We start from the raw sequence: 20,592 nt of genomic DNA, 5'->3' as shown, positions 1-20,592 counted from the left end.
AAAACAAGTCCGAGTGTGTGAAAGGTTGCGTATGTTTCTAGGTAGCTTTAATCGAGAGAAGACGGGAACTCGAGTGGAAACGCAAAGGAAAGGGGCGACCGTTTAACTCGCGAGAAAATAAATCCGACGGACAATGGCAAGATTGAAAAAGGAACATTGCTCAATACTTACCGATCTCGAAAAGTGCAGCATTTGCAAAGCTATTGGTCGATTCGTTCCAGGAGGCGTCGTGAAATCGACTTGTAAATTTTTATTTTTATTATTATCATTATCGCTTTTACTACTACTACTACTTTTACTATTGTTATCATCATTATTATTATTATCATTATTATTATTATTATTATTATTACTATTGTTATCGTTATCACCATCATCATGATCATCATTATCATCGCCATCGATCATTGTTGCTATTGCTATTATTAGTATCAACTATTATTTAACATACGCGAATCCATGGTGTTTGATCGTACCTCCAACCTCGATCGAACAACCTTTGTATGCGGTTGGCGCGTTCTTGAGACGACTCCGCGATCAACGGCCACATTTTCTTAAATCGATTCGTTGAGAAAGCGTATCGCGATTATCGCGAGGAATTTTTATTCTCTTCGATACGGAGGGGTTGTATAACGTTGCGAAGGGAAATTGGCGCTGCTTTGTAATCGGGATCGTAGAAGAAATATCGGATTAGCAGAGAGCAAAGGAAAATATGTTTGTGCTTCCCAATGCTCGACAAAGATACAACAAACATATACACGTATTTATACGTATAATCGATACGCGTATACTTTGCTTCGGAGAGGCCTAATAGTCGATAGTTCCGAATCCGTGCTTTTTCCATTCTTTTCCGTTTCATTTCTCTTCGTTCGACTCTATACTTCTTGGTCGCCATAAAACGAGATAGCGGATAGTAGAAAGTTTCGTCTACCATTTACCAACGCCGATCGTAATCGTGTCCTAATTTATTTATTTTCTACGTACGTACGTATCATGAAACGCATCTATATGGAAGTAATAATTAATATAACGATATAACGATAAGAGTAATACGAGTAATAAGGATAACTGAATATGAATAATAACGGTCGAACAAAGTATTCTGTTGCGAATGTTTAGTGAAAGCATTAAACGATCAAGACACTTCTCGTCCGATCCGATCTCGTCGATCGGACTTGTATATTGTTCCATTCACGACACAGTACGGATATACTTACTTACACAATTAGACGCAATCTCCAGTTGTTGTATAATTTGCATTTGTACAAAGCTGCTTTCCATCGACGCGTACCATTTACGAGATCACCCCCCCCCCCCCCCCACTTTACGTTTCCCATTTCCATCGTTGATCGTTCGCTTATTTATTCGCAAATGTGTTGCTTTCCTCACCGCCCCTGTACGACCACCTCCGCTTTACTTATCACCGACTCGCCATTTAATCTGTCGATGGCATCATTTCCTCTTTAAGCGATACTGCTGAGCGGGACCCGAATCGATTCCGTTTTTTCCACAAGGTTAGCCGATAATCATCGATATGTAACGTTTTCCAACGATCCTGTACGCCAAATCGAATTGACTTGTTACATTTGTAAATGTTTGTAAGTAACTATCACGTAATAAAATAATCGATTAATAATCATCGGGATCGTGTCGTCGTCGTTTATTATTATTATTATTATTATTATTATCATTATTATTATTACTGTTATTAGGCAGAGAATCTGTAGAGATGAGAAGAGAATCAAGTTTGTTCGATATTCTCGTCGACGAACCCGTGCGCTTTCATTACACCCTCTTGCACCTTCTCCTTCTGGTTACGTAGCGCTTGGTGTACCTCGATGGCACGCGTGATCATGTGCCTTTCCGTGGATTCCAGTTCCGCGTAAACTCTGATCAAGTCTATATCGTTCAATATCGCTTCCTTGGCGGATTCAGCCTCTGGATGGATCCTGTGATAAAGTTGTATCAACGCCACAGCCTCCTCGAGGTCCTCGATCTTCAGCAGATCCACCAATAACGCATCTATCTCCTTCTCCCAAGCAAGATGGAACGCAAACGGGCCGAAATGCCTGGTGGATCGTAGCACGTTGAATTTCTTCAATCTATTCAAGTACGAGTACACCTCTTTGGTGACCCTATGATACTCTGGATCGTCCGGTTCGAATTGTAGGCAGGCGCGATCTAAGATGAATTCGAATTCCTCCCGTTTCAGTAAATCCTGCAAACAATATAAATAAACTGATCAAATAAACGCGCGTGCATTACTCGCGGAATCGGGTGTACGAATGAATTAGCAGCCCCTTACGTTCAGATACGGATTGTAAAACATCTGTGGTGTATGCACCTCTCTGCCTCGTATAGGGAAATATACTTGATTCATTCGATGTCTCTCATTGGGTAACGCGTGTCTCAATAAGCCGTTTGGCTCTCGAACAACGATCAACCTCTCTTTATTGTTACCGTTAACGGATATGTCGGTGAAGACTATGTTGCTATCCAAGAAACTTTCCAGGGCAGGATCATCGGATAACACTTGGACCTCCTCCGATCTCGGTTTAACCACAGGCGGCATTTGAATGCGTCCTCTTGCTTTCGCTCCAATTTCCGCTCGTGCCTCTTGCAACTCCTCCTCTGTCATAAACTGAAACTTTGGAACGGTCAAACGTGTTCCATCTCTACGCGCGGCAAACACCTTCTGATTATCCACGCGTGTCAGGGTGGTCAATAACTGTTGCACGTATTGGTCGAAGAATATACCTGCCGGATCCTTTTCGTCTTCTGTATGTGCAATTTGAACAGGTTACTAGTCGAAATTATGTGACGCATAACCACTTACTACTTACTCGCTTCCGGAACCGTTGACGAACAGAAACGACAGTTCCAGCTGGGACGTTTGCAATTAAAACGCCTTAAAGGCAAATTTATTCGACTAAACATCATGAACCAACCTAACCTCAACTCGTACGTAACCTAAGAAACTAACGCATCGCAACTGAAACTCGGATCTGGTTTCCATGAATCACGACGCGTCGCGTCACGTCCGATTTACACGGTAGCTGTCGCGAGAACCGTTCGATGAGAAACAGCCGAAATTTCATTTCGCGCCGTTTCTTCGCGTAACGTATCGCGTGCTTCGATGAATACACGAGTTTCAGTGAATATATTCAAGGAATAAAATGGAATACACCTTAGAGGACGCTTACGAAACTCTTCAAGCTGTTCTGAAGGATCGAGAAGAAGAAATGGAAAATTTAACGATTTCAATAGCGAACAACGGTCCAGTGGCGTTTAACAAGAGCTGCGATTCGCAACAGTTCCGAAAGAAACGACAGAAATTCTGCGACAATCTAACAGATCGGATTCGTCTCGATGAATTGAAGGATTATCCGGTGCCTGGAACGTCCGATCTCCACGTTCAAGTTTTAACGGAACTCGAAGAAGAAGTGGAAAACGTTCAACAACTTTTCGATAAACTGAACGCGGTACTCTTGGACGTTAAGAACAACATATCCTAGTAAAATTCGTAAAGTAGCCAATAGGATCGAAGAATCGTAGAGGGATTATTAAAATATTTTGTTTCAGCTTGAGAAATAAACAGAAAGGTTTGGAGAAAATGAAAGAAGCTTATTTGAACACAGCCGAAATGGTAGCGAATACCACCTATGAGAAAGAATTGGTTGTAACGAAACGCATATTTCGGGGTATAAAAACAGATTTGGTATGCATAAACAAATATAGTAATAGACTTTTTCATTCGCATCTGATCTGTTCTAATTACATTCGAATGTTTAGCACATGGTAGTGGACAAATTGTTTCCAGATAATCAGAATTTCAAAACATTTTTAGGGGTAAGCGTCACCGATATCTTTTCTAGCAAGTAGGAGTAGTACTTAAATGGGATAGTAAATGGAAATATTTTTTTAGGAACTAACATTGGCGTACACGAAAGGTGGGGACGACACGTACGTGGACGTCAGCCCTCAGGATTTATTGTTTGTGAATTTCTTGGTCGAGGCTGGCATAGTCGCGTACCATAGAAACGACAAAACTAAAGTTAGGTTAATGGATATGTTGTAGGTATAGTCTTTAATCTATAGAAGAAAGATAGATACGAAATTGAAAATAAAGTTTTATATATTTTCGATTGCTCGAATTGGTAAATGGTTTCCATCGAAAGAAACAGCTTCACCACATGAACGGTGCTCTCTCTCTCAATACTCTGACACCGGTTCGTTCCCATTCTTGCCGACCGATCCATAACTCTTGAGCGGACTCTAAGCAACTTAATATCGCTGCTCCTTTCCACGCTGTCATACCAGGATCCATCTCTTTCGGTTGCGTTATAATATCTAATTGTTCTGACGTATCGTGTCGTCTTATTTAAATTTCTAGGATTCTCATCGAATCGTGGTAAAAAGAATAAGAAACTTACCGGCTCTGTACATGTAAGGGATTTGAAGGGAAATCCGATTGTGTAGCCACATACCGATACCTTGGAACTTCATACCCGAGCCAACGACGAGCACGCAACTGTACATTTTCCTTTTCAGATCGTCCGTGGCTACGATGGGGAAAATACGTTGCTCAGTTCCGTGAGTGGATTCTATGAAATCGATTACGGATTTATTACGTACGACAGCGATCGATGCTTTGAAGCACGGCATGATCGAGACCCAACAGTTGCTGCGGACCTACTACAAAGTCTCGCGGAGCATCGATGTCACGATTCGATAAGGTGATCGGTGCTGAATCCACCGCGTCCACGACTACTTCCTCTTCCCCTGCTACAGTCGGTGCGATTGTTTCTTCTTGCATCTCGGACGTTTGTTCGAGATTTTCTTTTATGCCCCTTCTCTGATACGAGTAACAAATATATTATTGATCGTAGTTGCGTTCCACATCGATCTAATCCACATTTTCACTATTCTACTCACGCTTGTTTCCCGTAGGTAATTTTCGTCGTGCGGATCTTCCGGATCGCCCATCGATCTCCTTTGTACGTGCACGTTATGCGTTCCGGAAACTTTAAATAATTCCGGTTGAAACAAGCTCAACGGCGCGACCAAGCACTCGTCCCCAACTTGAAGGGTGTACCTCTCGGTTTGTTGCTTTGGTTTTCGAACGACAAACGTCTTCTCTTGAGAACCGCACACGTTCAGATCAACGTGACAAAAGTCTTTCTTCAGCTGATTCAATAGCAAAGCATCCAATTTATTCGACGGATCGCATGCTTTATAAGGAAACGCGCATTTCTGTAGCAACCAGAAAAACGTTTGCGTGATGTCTCCACCGCCGTAATCCATTCGTACTCTGGTATTTCTGTGAGAAATTCCATCTTCCACGCATGAAACTGACGTTTTCTGATCTCCGACATCGACCACGCACGCGAATCCTAGTCCAGCGCCAAACGTAGCAGCTACGTGATCCTGTGGCACACGATACACACTATTAGCGATCACCGATCTCAAAGTATTCCAACAATACTCATATACAGAACGAAGAACCAACTTGTAATAAAAAACATGCTCCGAAACCAATTTCACAGAGCATCAGCGTTGTCAACTCTTTCAAATACTGCCTATTATAAATATCGGGAATTATAAGAACAGCTCGGTAATGTTTCAAGTCCCTTAAAGGGATGTCCATCTTCTCCGTAAGTACGTACTCCCAAATAGTTTTCAAATCAGCCATAACGGATCTTAGGCTACCGCCGGGACCAGAATGTATGTTGAGCTCTCCTCTCCTATACGGGAAATGGACGTTAAAATTATCGTCTGGATTTAACGACAGTACGTCGTCTCCGACCACAACATCTTTATCAGTTTTTATCCATTCGACGCTACAAGGAGAAGATATTTCTGCGTTCGATCTACGATTAAACGCGGCTATCTGTTGAGGCGGCGTGGCGTATCTCCTTCTCCCGTCGGATTGGAGACAAGATTGTAAAGTGTGCGATACCTGCAGGCGTGATTCCTCCATCGCTTGTGTCAGTTCTTTCGTCTACTAAAAGCAATGGAAAATGTGCGTCGTTTCTTAATAAGAGGTTTGAAACAAAGTAACGCTTACTCGTGACACAGCAGGTGGCAACAAACTGTCCTTGTATTCCAGCCCCCCGGCTAAACGTCTTCTAGCGATCGCATTTAAGATTGTACACGGATTCAAGTCGGATGCCCTCCCCATCCTGAGGTACATTGATCCAGGGTGAATAATAACGATTGTTTGCGCTTGGATTTGCTGAAATGTATTTTACACGATATTGCAATACCTGATAACGTGTTAACGGTATTCAGTACAGGTACTACCTCGGCACACGACTCTTGAAATACCGGCATGATCGATTATTGTTTTGTTAACAAAACGATATTAGAATCCGTATAAGGGTTGATTAGGTTACGTTAGGTTAGGTGTACGTCCCGCAACTTTACCGGTCCATAGATCTGGTCCAAGTGTATACTGAATAGAATTTGATCAACATTAATTTTTACCACTACTTATTCGATATATAGTTTGATGTATAGAATACTTCAGTTTTAATTCTATCAACGTAACAATGAAATCGAATAAACAGGCATAATTAGGTAAAGTTTTTAATTCGTTTTCTGATATCATTCTCATCCAGGTATGCTACACGAGACATCGCACAGATATGACTAATTTATTGGCGACAATCACCAAAAACATGTACATGTACGCACAAAAAAAATATATACCCAGTCAACACAGCAAATCACATAATACTTCAAAAACCACCAGCCTAACGCCACAGGACTATCATCAGGATTACAGAGGTAAGAGAGAGAAAGATATATAAGAAGGCTATAAGAAAGAGTGAGACAGATGATACCGCGTTTGTCCTAGAGGTGGCGTTAGTAGTTCTTCAGTAGTTTACTTCGCTGTCGATAATGCTGAGTGACCAGTTTGAGCATTTTTTACAGAGATGACGCAAGAGGTTCTAGAGTAGGGTCGGTATCATCTGTCTCACTCTTTCCTATAACTTTCTTATATATCTTTCTCTCTCTTACCTCTAAAGCGGGAGATATAATTTATCTAATTCTTTCAATTTTATGAAAATTAAGGAATTTCTTTACTTAATCAGCAGTACTATACGATTCTGTAATTAATTAAGGTGAGAGTTAATGGCCCAATAATTTCGTTTTTACGATTAGAATTCGAGCATTTCAGTATATAATGTACTGTAATATTCGCAATTAACATTGTATATATAATAAAATAATATGTAGAGTGAAATGTTATATACGTTATACGAGTGCTACACGTGTTCTATACGTATATTTTTCTGTACAAATTATCTAGGACGGTATGTACCATAACACAACAGTGCGCACTTTTCTCAGAAAAATACGCACGAGAATTTTCCTGGAACTCGTATTTTCGAGACGTGTCTTTTGTAGTAGATTTTCAATTAGCTGATTTGTTTACAGTTGAAGCAGATAGCGAAATACCAAGGCCGCGAAATGAAACGTAGCAGCGTAGTTGAAAAACTACGTTCGAGCGCCTTCGGTGTCGTTCGAACGTCTTCGCGGTCGTTCGGACGCTTCCGGGGCATGCGGAGAGCGGCACCGGTAGTCAGTTCGTGCCGTCCTCTATTGGTGGTAAGACGTCTGTCGCTCGTTCCTGTCGATATAACTTTTTGACGCACGTTTCTACATTCGAGGTACGTTTATACGCTTGCTTATCAACTGCGTAGTATTCTCAAGTATAATTCTATTATACTTTTGTTCTATTACTAATGTTTTCTAACGAATTTTCTTTTTGCTTTTCATATAATTATGCCTTTCATTGTTCATAGTTGCGCATAGGCTTTGTTTGAATTTTGAAAATATGATTTATCAACTAGTTTACTATAAAATCTTAATATCTTACTGATTTTACCTTCGTATATTTATTCTAATTGTTTTGTTTTGTTCTGTTACAGATTTTTAAACAGTTATGTCTTTCAAGGAATGGATGTAATGAGCAATGGACATTATTAACGTATGGTATAAATTTATATTACCTTATTATTCATCATTTGGTAACATTTTATATATAATTGATTATGGACACATGATGTATGTACCAAGTAATGAGTTATTTGTTTAATAATCATTCTCACAAGCAATTTTGAATATTCATAGCATATATTATAGCTAACTAATTACGAATATTGAATATGCTTTAAATTCTGATACCAAATCATCATAATAGAATTTTTATAGATCAATCACGAATTCTTAATGTGTTCATAAATAATTTATAACATTTGAGTATATTTTACAGTATATTCAATGTTATATTTATAATCTATTTTATTTATATATACATATATTTTTGCATAGTTGAATATTTTAAAAGGAAAGTAATATTTTTTTGAACAAACGCTCGATCAGGAAAAGATGAAGAATAATACGACAGTAAATTGTGTGTTGTTTTTATTTACCCCTTGTTCCCCCATGTACAATGTTTTTCTTTCAGAATATTTTGGTGACCGCGCGCAATGCGGTCGGTAGAGTCAGTGTTTGTTGCGATAATTTTAGTATTTTTTAGAGCACAGCTGCTCTAATTTTAATTACATTTTTTTTATAATATTCATACGCGAAAGAGTAGAGTCAGTGTTTGCTTCGTAAATGGCAGTAGCATCGTAGTCTTTTATTTATATATTTTTTTATTCCTAATTTTTTTTTATTAAATATATACTGCCTCGGTACTAGAGTCAAATTGCTGTCTACCTAAAGGATCTAGATGTGCTTCAAAAGCCAAAAATGTAAGTATCTTTCGTACTTTACTTATAATTCCAAATTTGATAAACTTTTAATCTTTTTTAATTACCAAATCAACGTATTTGTGATTGATTTATTGCTAAAGTAAATTAATAATTGAAAATATTAACAGGATCTTTAAAAGGCTAAATTATAATAATGTGGTTTCTGTTTAAATATTTCAGCTATTTCTACTATGGATTTATCTACCTCTTCCACCCTGACGACAACGTTCATGATGTCTTTCTAGAGGTAAGCAACATTTCTTAATATTTTTTCTTAACTGATTCATTATGTGGTAACATGAATTTTAATTCATAATATGACTTTCTTTAGGCATTTGCTATATCTTTGATGACTCCACTGAGGCAGCAGCAGCAGCAATCGATGACTTCCTTGAGACTTCAGCATCTCTGATGACTTCGCCTGAACTACTCTACGCATCATTCACTGTGAGTCGCATGCTTTTAAGTTCCTCCGGTCACTCAATCATGTCATAGGACGAAAGGTCCGAATCGGCACGGGTGACTGGTTGTAATTACGTAGTATTCCATTGACGAGCATAGTGACCATGGGTATATTATTATACCCATGAGTAATAACGTTTATTTTGTCTGTGTTATTTATTAGATCAGGATAGGTCTTCTTGCATTTCGCGTCTTTAGTAATATTAAAGTTTAAGTGATAGATAAGTGGTTTTAGTAATATTAAAAAAAATTCGAACACTGGATATGAATATCTAGAAGTGTAAAATGTCCTTATCAATATTAATAAGTAATATATATTACAACTGCTTTGTCATAGCAGTGCGTAGTGGTGAAGTCGGATATCCTTCGACTTCGTTTACTAATATTTACTACTTTTCATTGAAGATATTAAATGCTTTAGCCACTTAATATTCATGTTAATGGCACATGATAGAACTTATTATCGAACTTTTATTTGTTGTAAATTGAACATATAAAATATATGATATATATATATATATATATATATATATATATATATATATATATATATATATATATATATATATATATATATATATATATATATATATATATATGGTAACTATCATATATATGAAATATATTGTGAATGTATAGTATAGACTTTGTTATAATGAAAAGATAATTTGCTTAATTACCGAAACTATGTCATATTACGTGTGCAAGAAGACATTTTGCGTCCGAGTAGATTTTGAAATCAAAGCATCGAGCTTGAATATTATATTCATACTTTAGAATGATTGCTTTGATGATGAGATCGCTCGAAATTAGTACATTTATTATAAAATTGTGTATAATTCTATAGTTAAATTGAATATTGTTCGAAACAATGAGAGAGACGCTTACCAATTCCTTCTATCATTACAATGTACGGAATATAAAATAATTGATTTTAAATTTAATTTTAATTTCGAATTTGAAATATAACTTTGAATTTAAATTTAATTATTCTTGACAATAAATAAATGAACTTAAGTTCATTGTCGAGTAGCGTGGTGTTACCACTATAGCGTCCCAGTATTGGCCTCTATCCCGTTGCGTAAGGCCCCCGGATTATTCCGACGGGCAGACGGGGTAGTCCGTCACCCTCACCGAGGGCATCGGTAGTGGTGGACTGCGTACTAGATTACTGCACTGGGTTCACTGCCGGCTGATTGGGCGTATCCCAATCCCTGCCTCAAGGAGAGGTCGTGCCTGGGTGTCACCGTAGGCACCTGGTCACGTTAAACATTTCGCGGACGTGAAAATACGTCAACTGGTACTGGTGGCTGTAGTAGTAACCTCTTATGGGTTTGCTTTGCTTCTTTTTAAGATCTGATGGGAGGGGTGGGTGCGCTCCGAAGGAAGGGTTACATCCCAAAGGATGTCGATAGTTTTTCACTCACTTTGTTCGCGTCGCGCCGCGCTTTTTCACTCTATTCTGTACGTTATAATATTAAAATGAATTGTGAAGCTCCTCTTTCATGTCTCGAGGAAATATTTAATAATTGGTAGTTAATTTTACGCTGCATAGAGTAAGTTGAAGTAGTTTGTCAATTATTGCCGATATCGCGTCCCAGTACGGGCGCCCTGCCCCGTCCGTAAGGCCCTCGGCTATTCCGAAGGGGGAGCCCGCCACCCTCACCAAGGGTATTGGTAGCTGCGGATCTCGCTTAGGGATTCGTGGCGCGCTAATTGAGCGTATCTCAATTCCTGCCTCATGGGAGGCCGTGTCTCGAATGTTACTCGATGACATTCTGGTCACGTTAACCATTTTCGCGGACGCGAAAATGCGTCAACCACGCTGGTGGCTATACCGGCAATCTCGTGTATTTTTCACTTGATCGTTTCTAAGATCAAGTACAGATCGCGTTTGAGTTAGAATCGAAAATAGAATTCTTTACACTTCCATGCAGTGTAATAACTATCAATGAATGATTTAATATGTGAATGAATAAAATAAAAAAGACGGAACCGAAGTACGGTTGATATGTGTTGTTTTTTTGTACTAATCATATTTAGATCAGGATTTTCAGCTTCCTTTTCCGTGTTCGTTGCCAGGACCCCATTCACGTGCCCATGTGCTACTTGGATGGGGAAAAGGTGATAGGCACGATGATTCCCCACTAGTTTATAAGATTTTTTTGCAATCTGATGTCCTAGTGTATTGTACGACGTATTATTTCACCACACGTGTGATTAGACTCTGAGAATACGTAGGTTTTTATTAAACACTAACTCTTGTATGTATTCCATGAAATATATTATTACTTATAATAATAGTAATGTACAACGATCAGTAACATCAAGGATCAGATTGCAATAGCTGGTATGCGAGTAAGTAAAATTTAGAAAGTGTGAGATTGTATGCAAGTTCGCGACTATTCCGTGTGTTGTATGTATGTGTTGGTACGAGTCTGTTGGCATTTTTTAAATATAGCGTTAGGTAGGTCAGGTAGTTTACTTCTGGTATGTTTGTCTGTTAATAATAAGTAGGTAGGGCCGGGCAGGTTGATCACAGTCACCGATCGGGCAGGCGCGTTTTTCGCGTGGTTCAACCTGTTTCAGGGAATTAGATTTGAATGATCGACGGTATAGCTGGCGCGAACGGGGGATGCCGTTCGCCACTGGCTTTACTCGATCCATCATTCGAATCGACCCGCGGTCGCGGTCGTGATTTGACGAAACGAACGTTTTTTTCTGCTCGAGGTTTGGCACGTTTGTACGAACCACGATTCTTTGGAATCGTTGCTTGTCTGCGTGCACTCCAAGTTTTCGCGATTTATATTTTTATTTCACCTTTATATGTTATTCTTTGGTTTGCGCTCAGGAAATCTCGAGCTTAGATATAAGTTTCAGGATACTGGGCTTCATGCCCGAAGAAAGAAGAGGCTATATGCCGAAGAACCTTGCCCGGAGAAGAGGGCAACTACTAATGACTATGCATTTGGAAGTAACTCTCTCAATGCAAAGTCATTCTTTGTCGCTATGCTCGTATTTGTGTAGTAATAGTAGTAGTATATTCTAGCCAGCAAAATGCTGGCTCATCGAATGCTGGGCGAATCGCGGTTTCAATTGTAGTGTTGCGTCTAATTAATTACGGTTCCTGTTAGAGTTGCGAATAAATCCAAATCGCGGTTTTATTAGAGTTGCGTTTAACTTCAGATCGCGTGTTTTATTAGAGTTGCGTATTAAATAATTAATCGCGTTTTGAATTAGAGTTGCGCAAAAATGATAATCGTGATTGCTGTTTTAGTGTTGCGAATCATGAGATCGCGATTGCTTGCTCAATTTATAATTATTGTTTGCTGATATTTGTTTCGCGATCAGATTAAATTGCATTTGCTATTTTAGTGTGAACCAACAGTCTGAAATTAGTTTTATAGTGTTGCGATTTACACACATCGCGTGTAATTGCATCTTATCATTTCCTGTAGAAGAAATAGTTTTTAATTGTCTAGTTTCTGATTCTATTTAGTGTTGCGGAAATGAATGATCGCGGTTCTCCGATAGTGTTGCGATTAATAAAAGCCCAAATCTTCCACTGACACGGTGGAAACATCACCCTGTGCATATCAGGATGGTATTGCATCTACAAATTGTTCCACTTGCGCTGTGGAAATGTAAGTAGAGCATAGAGTCACCACAGTAGCCAAAGGGCTACATTGCACCGTGGTGACATTGCACCTATGCAGATCACTATTTTAAAATCATTCTATTAGTGTTGCGTAGCTAAATTATGGGTGTATAAATTAGTTTTACGAATTAAGAAAAGCGCCCTGAGGTGGTTGCTCGCGCATTGCTCTTTCATGACACACCCCGCGATTAGATTTCAGATGTTCTTTATTTGATATTTAATGAATTAGTGTTGCGAATTATGAAGAGCACCACGGTATGGCTGCTATCGCGATTCATTTTGCTAATTTCTATTTCAATCAATTATTATCGAATGATGTGTTGATATTTAATAAGAATAATAGTGAGAGACGATGGATTGCATTCGTTTCTTCAATTCTCCGTTGAAGGCTCTGATCGAGCGTTTGTCATAAAATATTACAGAATGATGTAGTTATTTTCTACGGATAGATACCCTCTGGTTTTTGTGTTTGATATTTAAACATTCCATTGTGTGTTTTGTGTATCAGAATACATAAGCTTTAAAAATTGCAAATTATATTAGAATACACTAGGTTACCTGCAAAATCGAAGTCAGTGTAGTTTAATTCACATTCGAAATGATTCTTTTCAAGTGAATCAATTATTTAATTAATTTAACGAAAAGTAATAAGAAAGAAGATAGAATGGAATGTACACTATAATCGTAGACATTGCTTTTATTATGTGTTACATACATCATTTCTTTATGCTATTTCCATAAAATGATGTTTCTGTATGTCTAATTTATGTGTATTGTTTGTTTGTCAAATTTTTGTAAACTATTACTAACCCATTGTACAAGTTTTTGTTGCAGCTTATAGTTTTACAGAGACGTCCATTTGAGTAAAGTAATACATCAGGATGGAAATGATGCTATGAAGATGAAGATACGATCACACACATATCAAACAAATAAAAAGGGGTGAACAACAAAAAGGATATACGAGGAAGGGTATAAATATTATAAAATCATATTTGTATATTCTTGGATATATTTTTTGTGAAATTTGTTAACCCGTATGTTACTATTTTACTTGTTGTACATTTCTGTTTCAGATATTGCAACGTTTCTTGTTTCGATTATTATTTTATTATTATATTTATATGTGTATCTCTTCTTGGGTATATTTTCTGTGTAATCTATTAATCTGTGTCATGGTTTCACATGTTGCATATCTTTGTTCTAGATATTGCAGCGTTTCCAGTTTTATTTTAGATGTTCCAGTGTTTCCAGTGCTGTTTTAGGTGTTTCAGTGCTTTTAATTCTGTCATATTTTGTCATCACTCATTCGTTGACTCGCATCTTGTAAATTCGAACGCCTCTGTTCATCTGTGCAAAATCTTCTATTATAATCATCCTTTGTTGCTTCAGAGCTTCTCTTCCATTGTTTGCTTTTACAATCACTTCGAGTTCATGAATCCAAAGTACTTCATGTACTATGTGCTCTTCGATCTCTGTATACGTAGGGTGAAACATTTTCAGACCTATTGATAGGTAGGAGTCATATCTTTTAAGTTAGTATATATTTCTGGTTAGGTAGGTTGTTTTGAAATTAAACTTAATTATTGGTTAGGCAGGGTATTTGTGCTTCCTTTCATTTGTGACAGTAGGTTCTCGCGTAAATTCTTTTTGAAACTCCTTCCACTGTGCGCTTGCATAGGGATCAAACATCGAACTCGTTGCAAATGTACATTGAAAGGAGGTTTTATTTAATAATATTTTGTAAAAAAGGTGGGTGGATGGGACGTGGTTAGGGTGGGTCTCCATTGGCAGCAACCTCCACGTGGTGAGACCCGGGTTCTATTTATTCAATAGATAATTATTAATTGCATCATATAGTGATACGATACAATTAATAAATATTGAGTAAATAATTAGAAGCCAATGGCTGCCATAGGTTTTTTCTATTTAAATTGATTTAGAATAGTTTTAATTAAATTGATTTAAGTACATCGATAGATAGAAGAAATATTATATTATAACTATTTGTATTATATAAAACTTAAGGTTTCTTGTAATTTATTGTATATTTCATTAGTTTACTGTAATGTCTTGCACATTTCAGTACTTTTATTCTAATTTATAGAATATTTCATTAGTTTTATTGCAATTTTTTTGTACATTTCCCGCTTTATAGGTAAGAGGGAGAAAGATATATAGAAATTCTATAAGAAAAAGTGAGACAGATGGTACCAACCCTCCTCTAGAACCCGTGGCGCCATCTCTGTAAAAAGTGCTCAAACTGGTCGCTCAGCATTATCAACAGCGAAGTGAACTACTGAAAAACTAGCCCCATCTCTGCGCAAAGTACTGAAACTAATTACCGACTAGTTTCTGCATTCGTCCAAGAGATGGCGCCACTGTCGCAAGTAGTTCACTTCGCTGTTGATAATGCTGAGCGACCAGTTTGAGCACTTTTTCCTGAGATGGCGCCAGGGGTTCCACAGCGGGGTCGGTATCATCTGTCTCACTCTTACTTATAGCTTTTTTATATGTCTTTCTCCCTCTTACCTCTAAAGCGGGAAATATACAAAAAATTGCAATAAACCTAATGACATATACAATAAAATGCAGTAAAACTACTGAAATGTACAGGATATTACAATAAAATTACTGAAATATACAAGGAATTACAATAAAACTAGTTCACAGCAGTTAAAGGGCTGGTAAAACTATGTTTAGCTTTAATTGTAACTATTCCATAGTGTATAAGTAACGCTAAATAGATGTGATGCATAAATAGAGCTCATGTACTTTAGGATACATAGATAAATTGGGTAATTGGTTTATCTTATATCTCGTCTGTGCTTATCTTATGAAACTTTATATTGTATGCTGAGAAATATTAATCGTGCGAAATCTACAGGTATTATTATGCTCTCTGTAATTTAGAGAGAGGGGAAAGTGTAGGTGTTACCTAGACTTTAATCATTATTCGTACCCTATGTAAGGTTTCCAAGTCCTGCAAGAGTTTAGAAAATTTTAAGTGAATCGCAAATAACTTAAGTGTAATGCGTAGTCCTTAGCATGATATCGTTTTCGAGAAACTAATGAATTTCTCAAAAACGTTACCAAGTACCCAGGTCCACCAACGAGGAGGTGACTACGCAAGGACCCAACCCTATGTCCCTAATCCCATCCACCCTCCATTGCATCTGTGTGTTCTCGGTACAGAAGGTACCGAGGACTGACTCTACTTTAATCATTTAAACGCGGAATCCATAATACATTCCCCAAAATCTAAAACAGATTTTAGAGACTGCAGTATGGACCTTACGAAAGGGATAATAAGAAATGCCATTCTCTTACCCAAAGTGAAATTTATTAAATGGATCTACAGACACTTTAGAAAATTTAAAGTGTTCTACGGTACGGCATTTAGGATGAAATTAAATTAAAGTTAAGAAAAGATACTAATTCGAAGCAAGATTAAATTCGCGACGCGAGCAAAGCGAACAAGTACCAACGAACCTGCGTTAGATTCTCGCGAGAGGATTCTAACCCGATGGTTCACAACTAGTCACCAGGTGAACCATACCCGACGCGAATCGCGAGCAAATTAAGTTTATGCCACGTCTTACAACGAAACAGCTGATACCACGCTCTCCCCAATGGTGAATGCGGCTACCATCAAGATCTCAGCGAGACTTAGCAGTAGGACGCATTGCCCACCGACGAGAACGAACTTCGTAGACCGCCCCAAGTCGTCTTACAGCAGGTCCGAAGACCCCAGCGACACGGGGTAGGAGCTACTCGGAACGAACCGCGGTGAGCGCGTCCAATGTACTAAGCCTATACCCAAGTCGAGTACCCAACGGGCGTACCAATCGACAAGGGCTGCGAAATCTCAATGGGCTCCGAAAACCACATCAGTTTGATTGAGTATCGACTATTTCGCTGCGTGGAAATGGAAGTCTAAATCTCGAGCGAATAAAAAAGAAAAGAAAAGAAAAATACGTGAAGCGATTTCACGTAACAGAAACTTAGAATACTCAAGGGAGAATGTAACGCATATTTATCGGTACTGACTACACGCGATTGTAGAATGGCTATTTCTCACTTCGGATAAGAAAATGGATTTCTTTACAATTTTGTTACAATTCAGTTACAATTAAATTACTTAAATCTAAGTGCTTATAACTAAGGACGCACGCATCCCACGGCGATCCAACGGCGATCCAGCTGTGATCCAGCATCGTACTTAGAAATTGAAATGAAGAAGGAACGAAATAGATTTCCAACCATCGAATGACGTGAAAAACATAATATTCACGTGAAACAGTTAGAAAGAATCTTGGAAAAGGTGAAACTCCAACGCTGTATTCACCAGAAATACCAATTTCTCATTTCCAAATGAAAAAAGGAATAGTGAAACTGCTTTACAGAACAACCCTCCGTCGAGAACAAACACCACAGAGAGAAAAATAATGAAAATGATGCCCAATGAACTGATTAACGACGACCATAATTATACTCGATTGAGATAAATTAGGGAAGACAGGATAGGAGGGATTCAGGTTACACAGTTATAATATTATATTATCTGAATGTACAAATATGTTCGTTAAAACTAACTTATACTATTTGCAATCCAACTTAAAGTTTCAAAGTCCTGAAAAGGACTTGAAAGATTTAAGTTGTACTGTAAAAGACTCGATACTAAAAGTACCAGTGATTAAATTATTCTAATCTACTGCAAAATTAATGAAATAATAGTTGGACAATAAAATGAATCAATGAAATAGTGAAAGTAAATCTATGAACTCTTTACACAAGACAGTAGTTATAAATCGTAATCTTTTAACTGATTCTGATACTTTTAGTATCGAGTTTACAATTATACTTATATCTACGTGCGTAGTCCTTAGCTTGATACCGTTTTCGAGAGACCGGTCTTTCGAAAACGTTACCAAGGGCCCAGGCCCACCCCGTGGAGGTGACTACGCAGGGGCCCAATATTATATATTAAAAATTAATCATATAAAAAACTTATTTATGTTTATATAGATATAAATTATGTAATTATATTTCAATTTGCTCCAATACCCCACCATCGGACAATTAAATATCCAATTTGTTTAAGCTCACCAACAGGTGAAGTCGTTGTCACCACCATGCAGCAGCAGACCAGCAGCAGACCAGCAGAAGACCAGCAGAAGACCAGCAGCAGACCAGCAGAAGACCAGCAGCAGACCACCAGCAGACCAGGAGCAGACCAGGAGCAGATCAGCAGCAGACATCCAGGACTTGTTCAGGAAGTGTCCAGGAATCCCTACCACCGCCTCTTCCACGGTTGACTACCCCTCAGAGAGTTCCTCCATACATCCGATCACTTCGACGTCCGACCGGCAAAAGGTCTGACCTAGGATTGCCCGTCCTTTATATACCCGCGGCTTGTGTCCTCTACCCCATTCAGAAAGTCACGGTTGATCGTAAGCCTAATTTTTCTGTAAAATTCGTCTACTACTTATTAGTTTATATATTTTTCGTGTAAATTAATACTATTAACAATCGAGCACAGTAGCATATATAATTATTCGGAAATTTTGTGCAAATTAAAATTACATTTGCATTTTTATAACGTAATAATCTACTCATCGATCATTTTTTAGTCAAGACTCTAATAATTCTCGACAGTGGGACTCTTTTTAATCACTTTATTGCGATCATTAGTTATTCTAACAATGTGATTTATAAATTTATTACAAATTTACTACTTCTTAAACACGCTATTATTCCTTCTAATGTATTTGTTTTACGAAATCATCTGTTTTATTATATTTTATTCGATATAAAATAACCGAGATTGAAAGATATATATTTTTCAATAGAAAATGAAGGGGTTTTAAAACAAGGTTTTTTAAATATTTACAAATTTATTATTAGCATATAAAAAATATATAATACTATCTGGAAAACGCATCGATAGGAACGGATGAGGACTTGTAATCCTTCATAAAATTTAAAATAGCCTTTCTTATGTTCCAACAAGCTTCTTCCATGTACGTTTGAGACCAATCATCGTTCAATGTTGTCACTTCTACAAATTTCTTCAGCAATTCTTTTTTCTCGTTTACGCTAAAGCACGCTGACGTGAGCTCGTCGTAGGAAACTTTCGTTTCTATACTGGTCGGTGAAATTTCTTCCAAAGTTGAGTCAACGTGGTACTGATCATTTAGAATATTGTACTCGTAATCAGGACCAGCTTGGAGGACGAACGTCCTATTGAACGATAAAATTTGCGACGTCTTGCTCATATTTTTTAACAGTCCGCTAACCGAGATCACTAAACATTTGCCATCGTCGAATATCAAGTCGTATACGAAAGAATTTCGATCGTGATAAGATCGCGGTAGTCTTTTCAAGCCAGCCAGAATATTGTCTTGTCCGTAGTAAAGGTTTTGCCGTTTTTTGTTAGAATCGGTAGTTCTTAATAAATTTCTATTAGTCGTGAATTGAGTAAGGTTCCTTTTGTGCGCTATAGACGGGTTGATGCCGAAGCTCATCGAATAGAATGCATTTTTATAGTAGAGCCCTCGCAAATGCGACCTGTCATTGTGATCGTACAGATTGAAAAAGTGATTGATAAATTTTGTGACTAGTTCTTCTTTCGATTCATTTTTGAAATAATTAACATACGTTAGCGGTAAGCCAGACGTTCTAATGTACACACCGTCCAACTGGATTAAATTAGGGCAATATTTTAATACAGATTCCACGTATTGCTTCGAACTACAGTAATTCTCACAGAGGGGATTTCCATCTAGCCATAATTTCAAGATGCACAGATTTTTTAAGGGTGCGAGTGCCTCCATGCTCATTAAATTGTTGTGTCTCAGATCTAAGTACTTTATGGAGCTCAAAGCGTTTGCTTCGACAGGAGTCAGGCTAAATAGCTCATTCTTCTGTAGATTCAGATGCTCCACAGTGGCTATCGCAGTCTTTATTAATTTCATTACATGGGTAAAAGTCCTCTGTTGGGTTAACGGGCAATAAGCAGTTTTAGACATGTCAGGATCTTTGTGAAACTGTTCCAAATCCAAAGTTTTATTATTGGGATCATATTTTTTGGCTAAAGCGGTCAACAGTAACGGTTGTAAATTGATTTTCAAGTCATGAGTAGATGCGAATCCTAAAGTCACTATTAGGATCAACGGATCTCCTTCTGGATTCTTGATTATCAAGTTGGTTTTGCAGAGTTTATCCAGTGCATGAGCACAGTTACGCGCTAGAAAGAAAGTATCCTCTCCACTGACTTGATACTTGACAGGAATGAATTCAGCTGGTTCGATAGCGGTCAGTATAGCTCTAAGTACCGTCTCCTTGTGGTACTGAGTCCCCTTTAGAACTTTAATCTTGTGCCACACATCCGAACGGCCCATCAGTGTTCTTTCTTGGAACATGGATCCGCCCATGCTTATTTTTATGGCAATGGACGAGTCCAATTGCATCGGTACTATTGGCAAATTTGCTCGCTGCATTTCTTATACTTCTTTCTCACCACCTTGCAATTAAAACTATTTCACATCAGTAATTTAGCCTAATCTTTGGAAATTACATGTTCCTGGATGAAAATAATTGTTCTCCAATTGTTTACATCGGTAGGTTAGATTCCCTAGGACGCAAGTGATGTTCTATTTGATACGAAATCCAAATTAATAATTGCTCTACCTGTTTCCAAGGCTG

At 38.0% G+C, this 20,592-nt stretch overlaps 5 protein-coding genes across 7 annotated transcripts in view; 2 read left to right on the top strand and 3 right to left on the bottom strand.

Moving 5' to 3' along the window:
• The window catches only part of LOC143427066 (coiled-coil domain-containing protein AGAP005037), a 42,205-nt gene extending 41,925 nt beyond the window's left edge, over positions 1–280 (top strand). Inside the window, exon 22 of one of the 2 annotated variants that reach the window (XM_076900915.1) lies at positions 42–280. In XM_076900915.1, the coding sequence (XP_076757030.1) occupies positions 42–146 (105 nt within the window). In that variant the 3' untranslated portion in view covers positions 147–280. The remainder of the gene's footprint in view (positions 1–41) is intronic. The other variant, XM_076900917.1, reaches the window with a different exon arrangement.
• A 1,437-nt stretch (positions 281–1,717) lies between these two features.
• On the bottom strand, positions 1,718–2,937 carry Mrps22 (mitochondrial ribosomal protein S22). Its single transcript, XM_076901180.1, has 3 exons — positions 2,844–2,937; positions 2,306–2,778; positions 1,718–2,218 (listed from the first exon to the last, which is right to left on the bottom strand). The coding sequence occupies exons 1-3, from the start codon at positions 2,935–2,937 to the stop codon at positions 1,742–1,744; spliced, it is 1,044 nt and encodes a 347-aa protein (XP_076757295.1). The 3' UTR covers positions 1,718–1,741.
• A 238-nt stretch (positions 2,938–3,175) lies between these two features.
• Positions 3,176–4,079, top strand: LOC143427073 (uncharacterized). The gene is made up of 4 exons (XM_076900930.1): positions 3,176–3,514; positions 3,583–3,718; positions 3,793–3,849; positions 3,926–4,079. Exons 1-4 carry the CDS (start codon positions 3,177–3,179, stop codon positions 4,076–4,078), a joined length of 684 nt encoding a protein of 227 aa, XP_076757045.1. The 5' UTR covers position 3,176; the 3' UTR covers position 4,079.
• A 105-nt stretch (positions 4,080–4,184) lies between these two features.
• Positions 4,185–6,454, bottom strand: Arp8 (Actin-related protein 8). Of its 2 annotated transcripts, XM_076900561.1 has the most exons (7): positions 6,304–6,454; positions 6,068–6,235; positions 5,510–6,001; positions 4,936–5,427; positions 4,636–4,855; positions 4,434–4,562; positions 4,185–4,359 (listed from the first exon to the last, which is right to left on the bottom strand). In XM_076900561.1, exons 1-7 carry the CDS (start codon positions 6,331–6,333, stop codon positions 4,187–4,189), a joined length of 1,704 nt encoding a protein of 567 aa, XP_076756676.1. In that variant the 5' UTR covers positions 6,334–6,454; the 3' UTR covers positions 4,185–4,186. The 2 variants fall into 2 exon arrangements, with proteins under 2 accessions (XP_076756676.1, XP_076756677.1); XM_076900562.1 differs by lacking the exon at positions 6,304–6,454 and having other exon boundaries at positions 5,510–6,004; positions 6,068–6,206.
• A 12,308-nt stretch (positions 6,455–18,762) lies between these two features.
• LOC143426695 (nuclear RNA export factor 1) lies at positions 18,763–20,387 on the bottom strand. Its single transcript, XM_076900289.1, has one exon. The coding sequence runs from the start codon at positions 20,385–20,387 to the stop codon at positions 18,813–18,815; it is 1,575 nt and encodes a 524-aa protein (XP_076756404.1). The 3' UTR covers positions 18,763–18,812.
• Positions 20,388–20,592: the final 205 nt, after the last annotated feature.

The sequence above is a fragment of the Xylocopa sonorina genome, chromosome 9, assembly GCF_050948175.1.
Source record: "Xylocopa sonorina isolate GNS202 chromosome 9, iyXylSono1_principal, whole genome shotgun sequence".
Taxonomy (NCBI): domain Eukaryota; kingdom Metazoa; phylum Arthropoda; class Insecta; order Hymenoptera; family Apidae; genus Xylocopa; species Xylocopa sonorina.
The sequence above is the reverse complement of the archived record's forward strand: the minus strand, read 5'-3'. Positions and strand labels throughout refer to the sequence as shown.

Excerpts from the sequence above, each read along its gene's own strand:
- Mrps22 (XM_076901180.1), bottom strand. The coding sequence starts at position 2,937 with ATGTTTAGTCGAATAAATTTGCCTTTAAGGCGTTTTAATTGCAAACGT. Across the intron at positions 2,779-2,843 it reads GTCAACGGTTCCGGAAGCGA|AAGACGAAAAGGATCCGGCA; the intron begins GTAAGTAGTAAG and ends TTGCACATACAG. Across the intron at positions 2,219-2,305 it reads TTTACAATCCGTATCTGAAC|GATTTACTGAAACGGGAGGA; the intron begins GTAAGGGGCTGC and ends TATTGTTTGCAG.
- LOC143427073 (XM_076900930.1), top strand. The coding sequence starts at position 3,177 with ATGGAATACACCTTAGAGGACGCTTACGAAACTCTTCAAGCTGTTCTG. Across the intron at positions 3,515-3,582 it reads GTTAAGAACAACATATCCTA|CTTGAGAAATAAACAGAAAG; the intron begins GTAAAATTCGTA and ends ATTTTGTTTCAG. Across the intron at positions 3,719-3,792 it reads GGGGTATAAAAACAGATTTG|CACATGGTAGTGGACAAATT; the intron begins GTATGCATAAAC and ends TCGAATGTTTAG.
- Arp8 (XM_076900561.1), bottom strand. The coding sequence starts at position 6,333 with ATGCCGGTATTTCAAGAGTCGTGTGCCGAG. Across the intron at positions 6,236-6,303 it reads TTCAAGAGTCGTGTGCCGAG|CAAATCCAAGCGCAAACAAT; the intron begins GTAGTACCTGTA and ends AATACATTTCAG. Across the intron at positions 4,360-4,433 it reads CCCTTACATGTACAGAGCCG|AACAATTAGATATTATAACG; the intron begins GTAAGTTTCTTA and ends ACGATACGTCAG.
- LOC143426695 (XM_076900289.1), bottom strand. The coding sequence starts at position 20,387 with ATGCAGCGAGCAAATTTGCCAATAGTACCGATGCAATTGGACTCGTCC.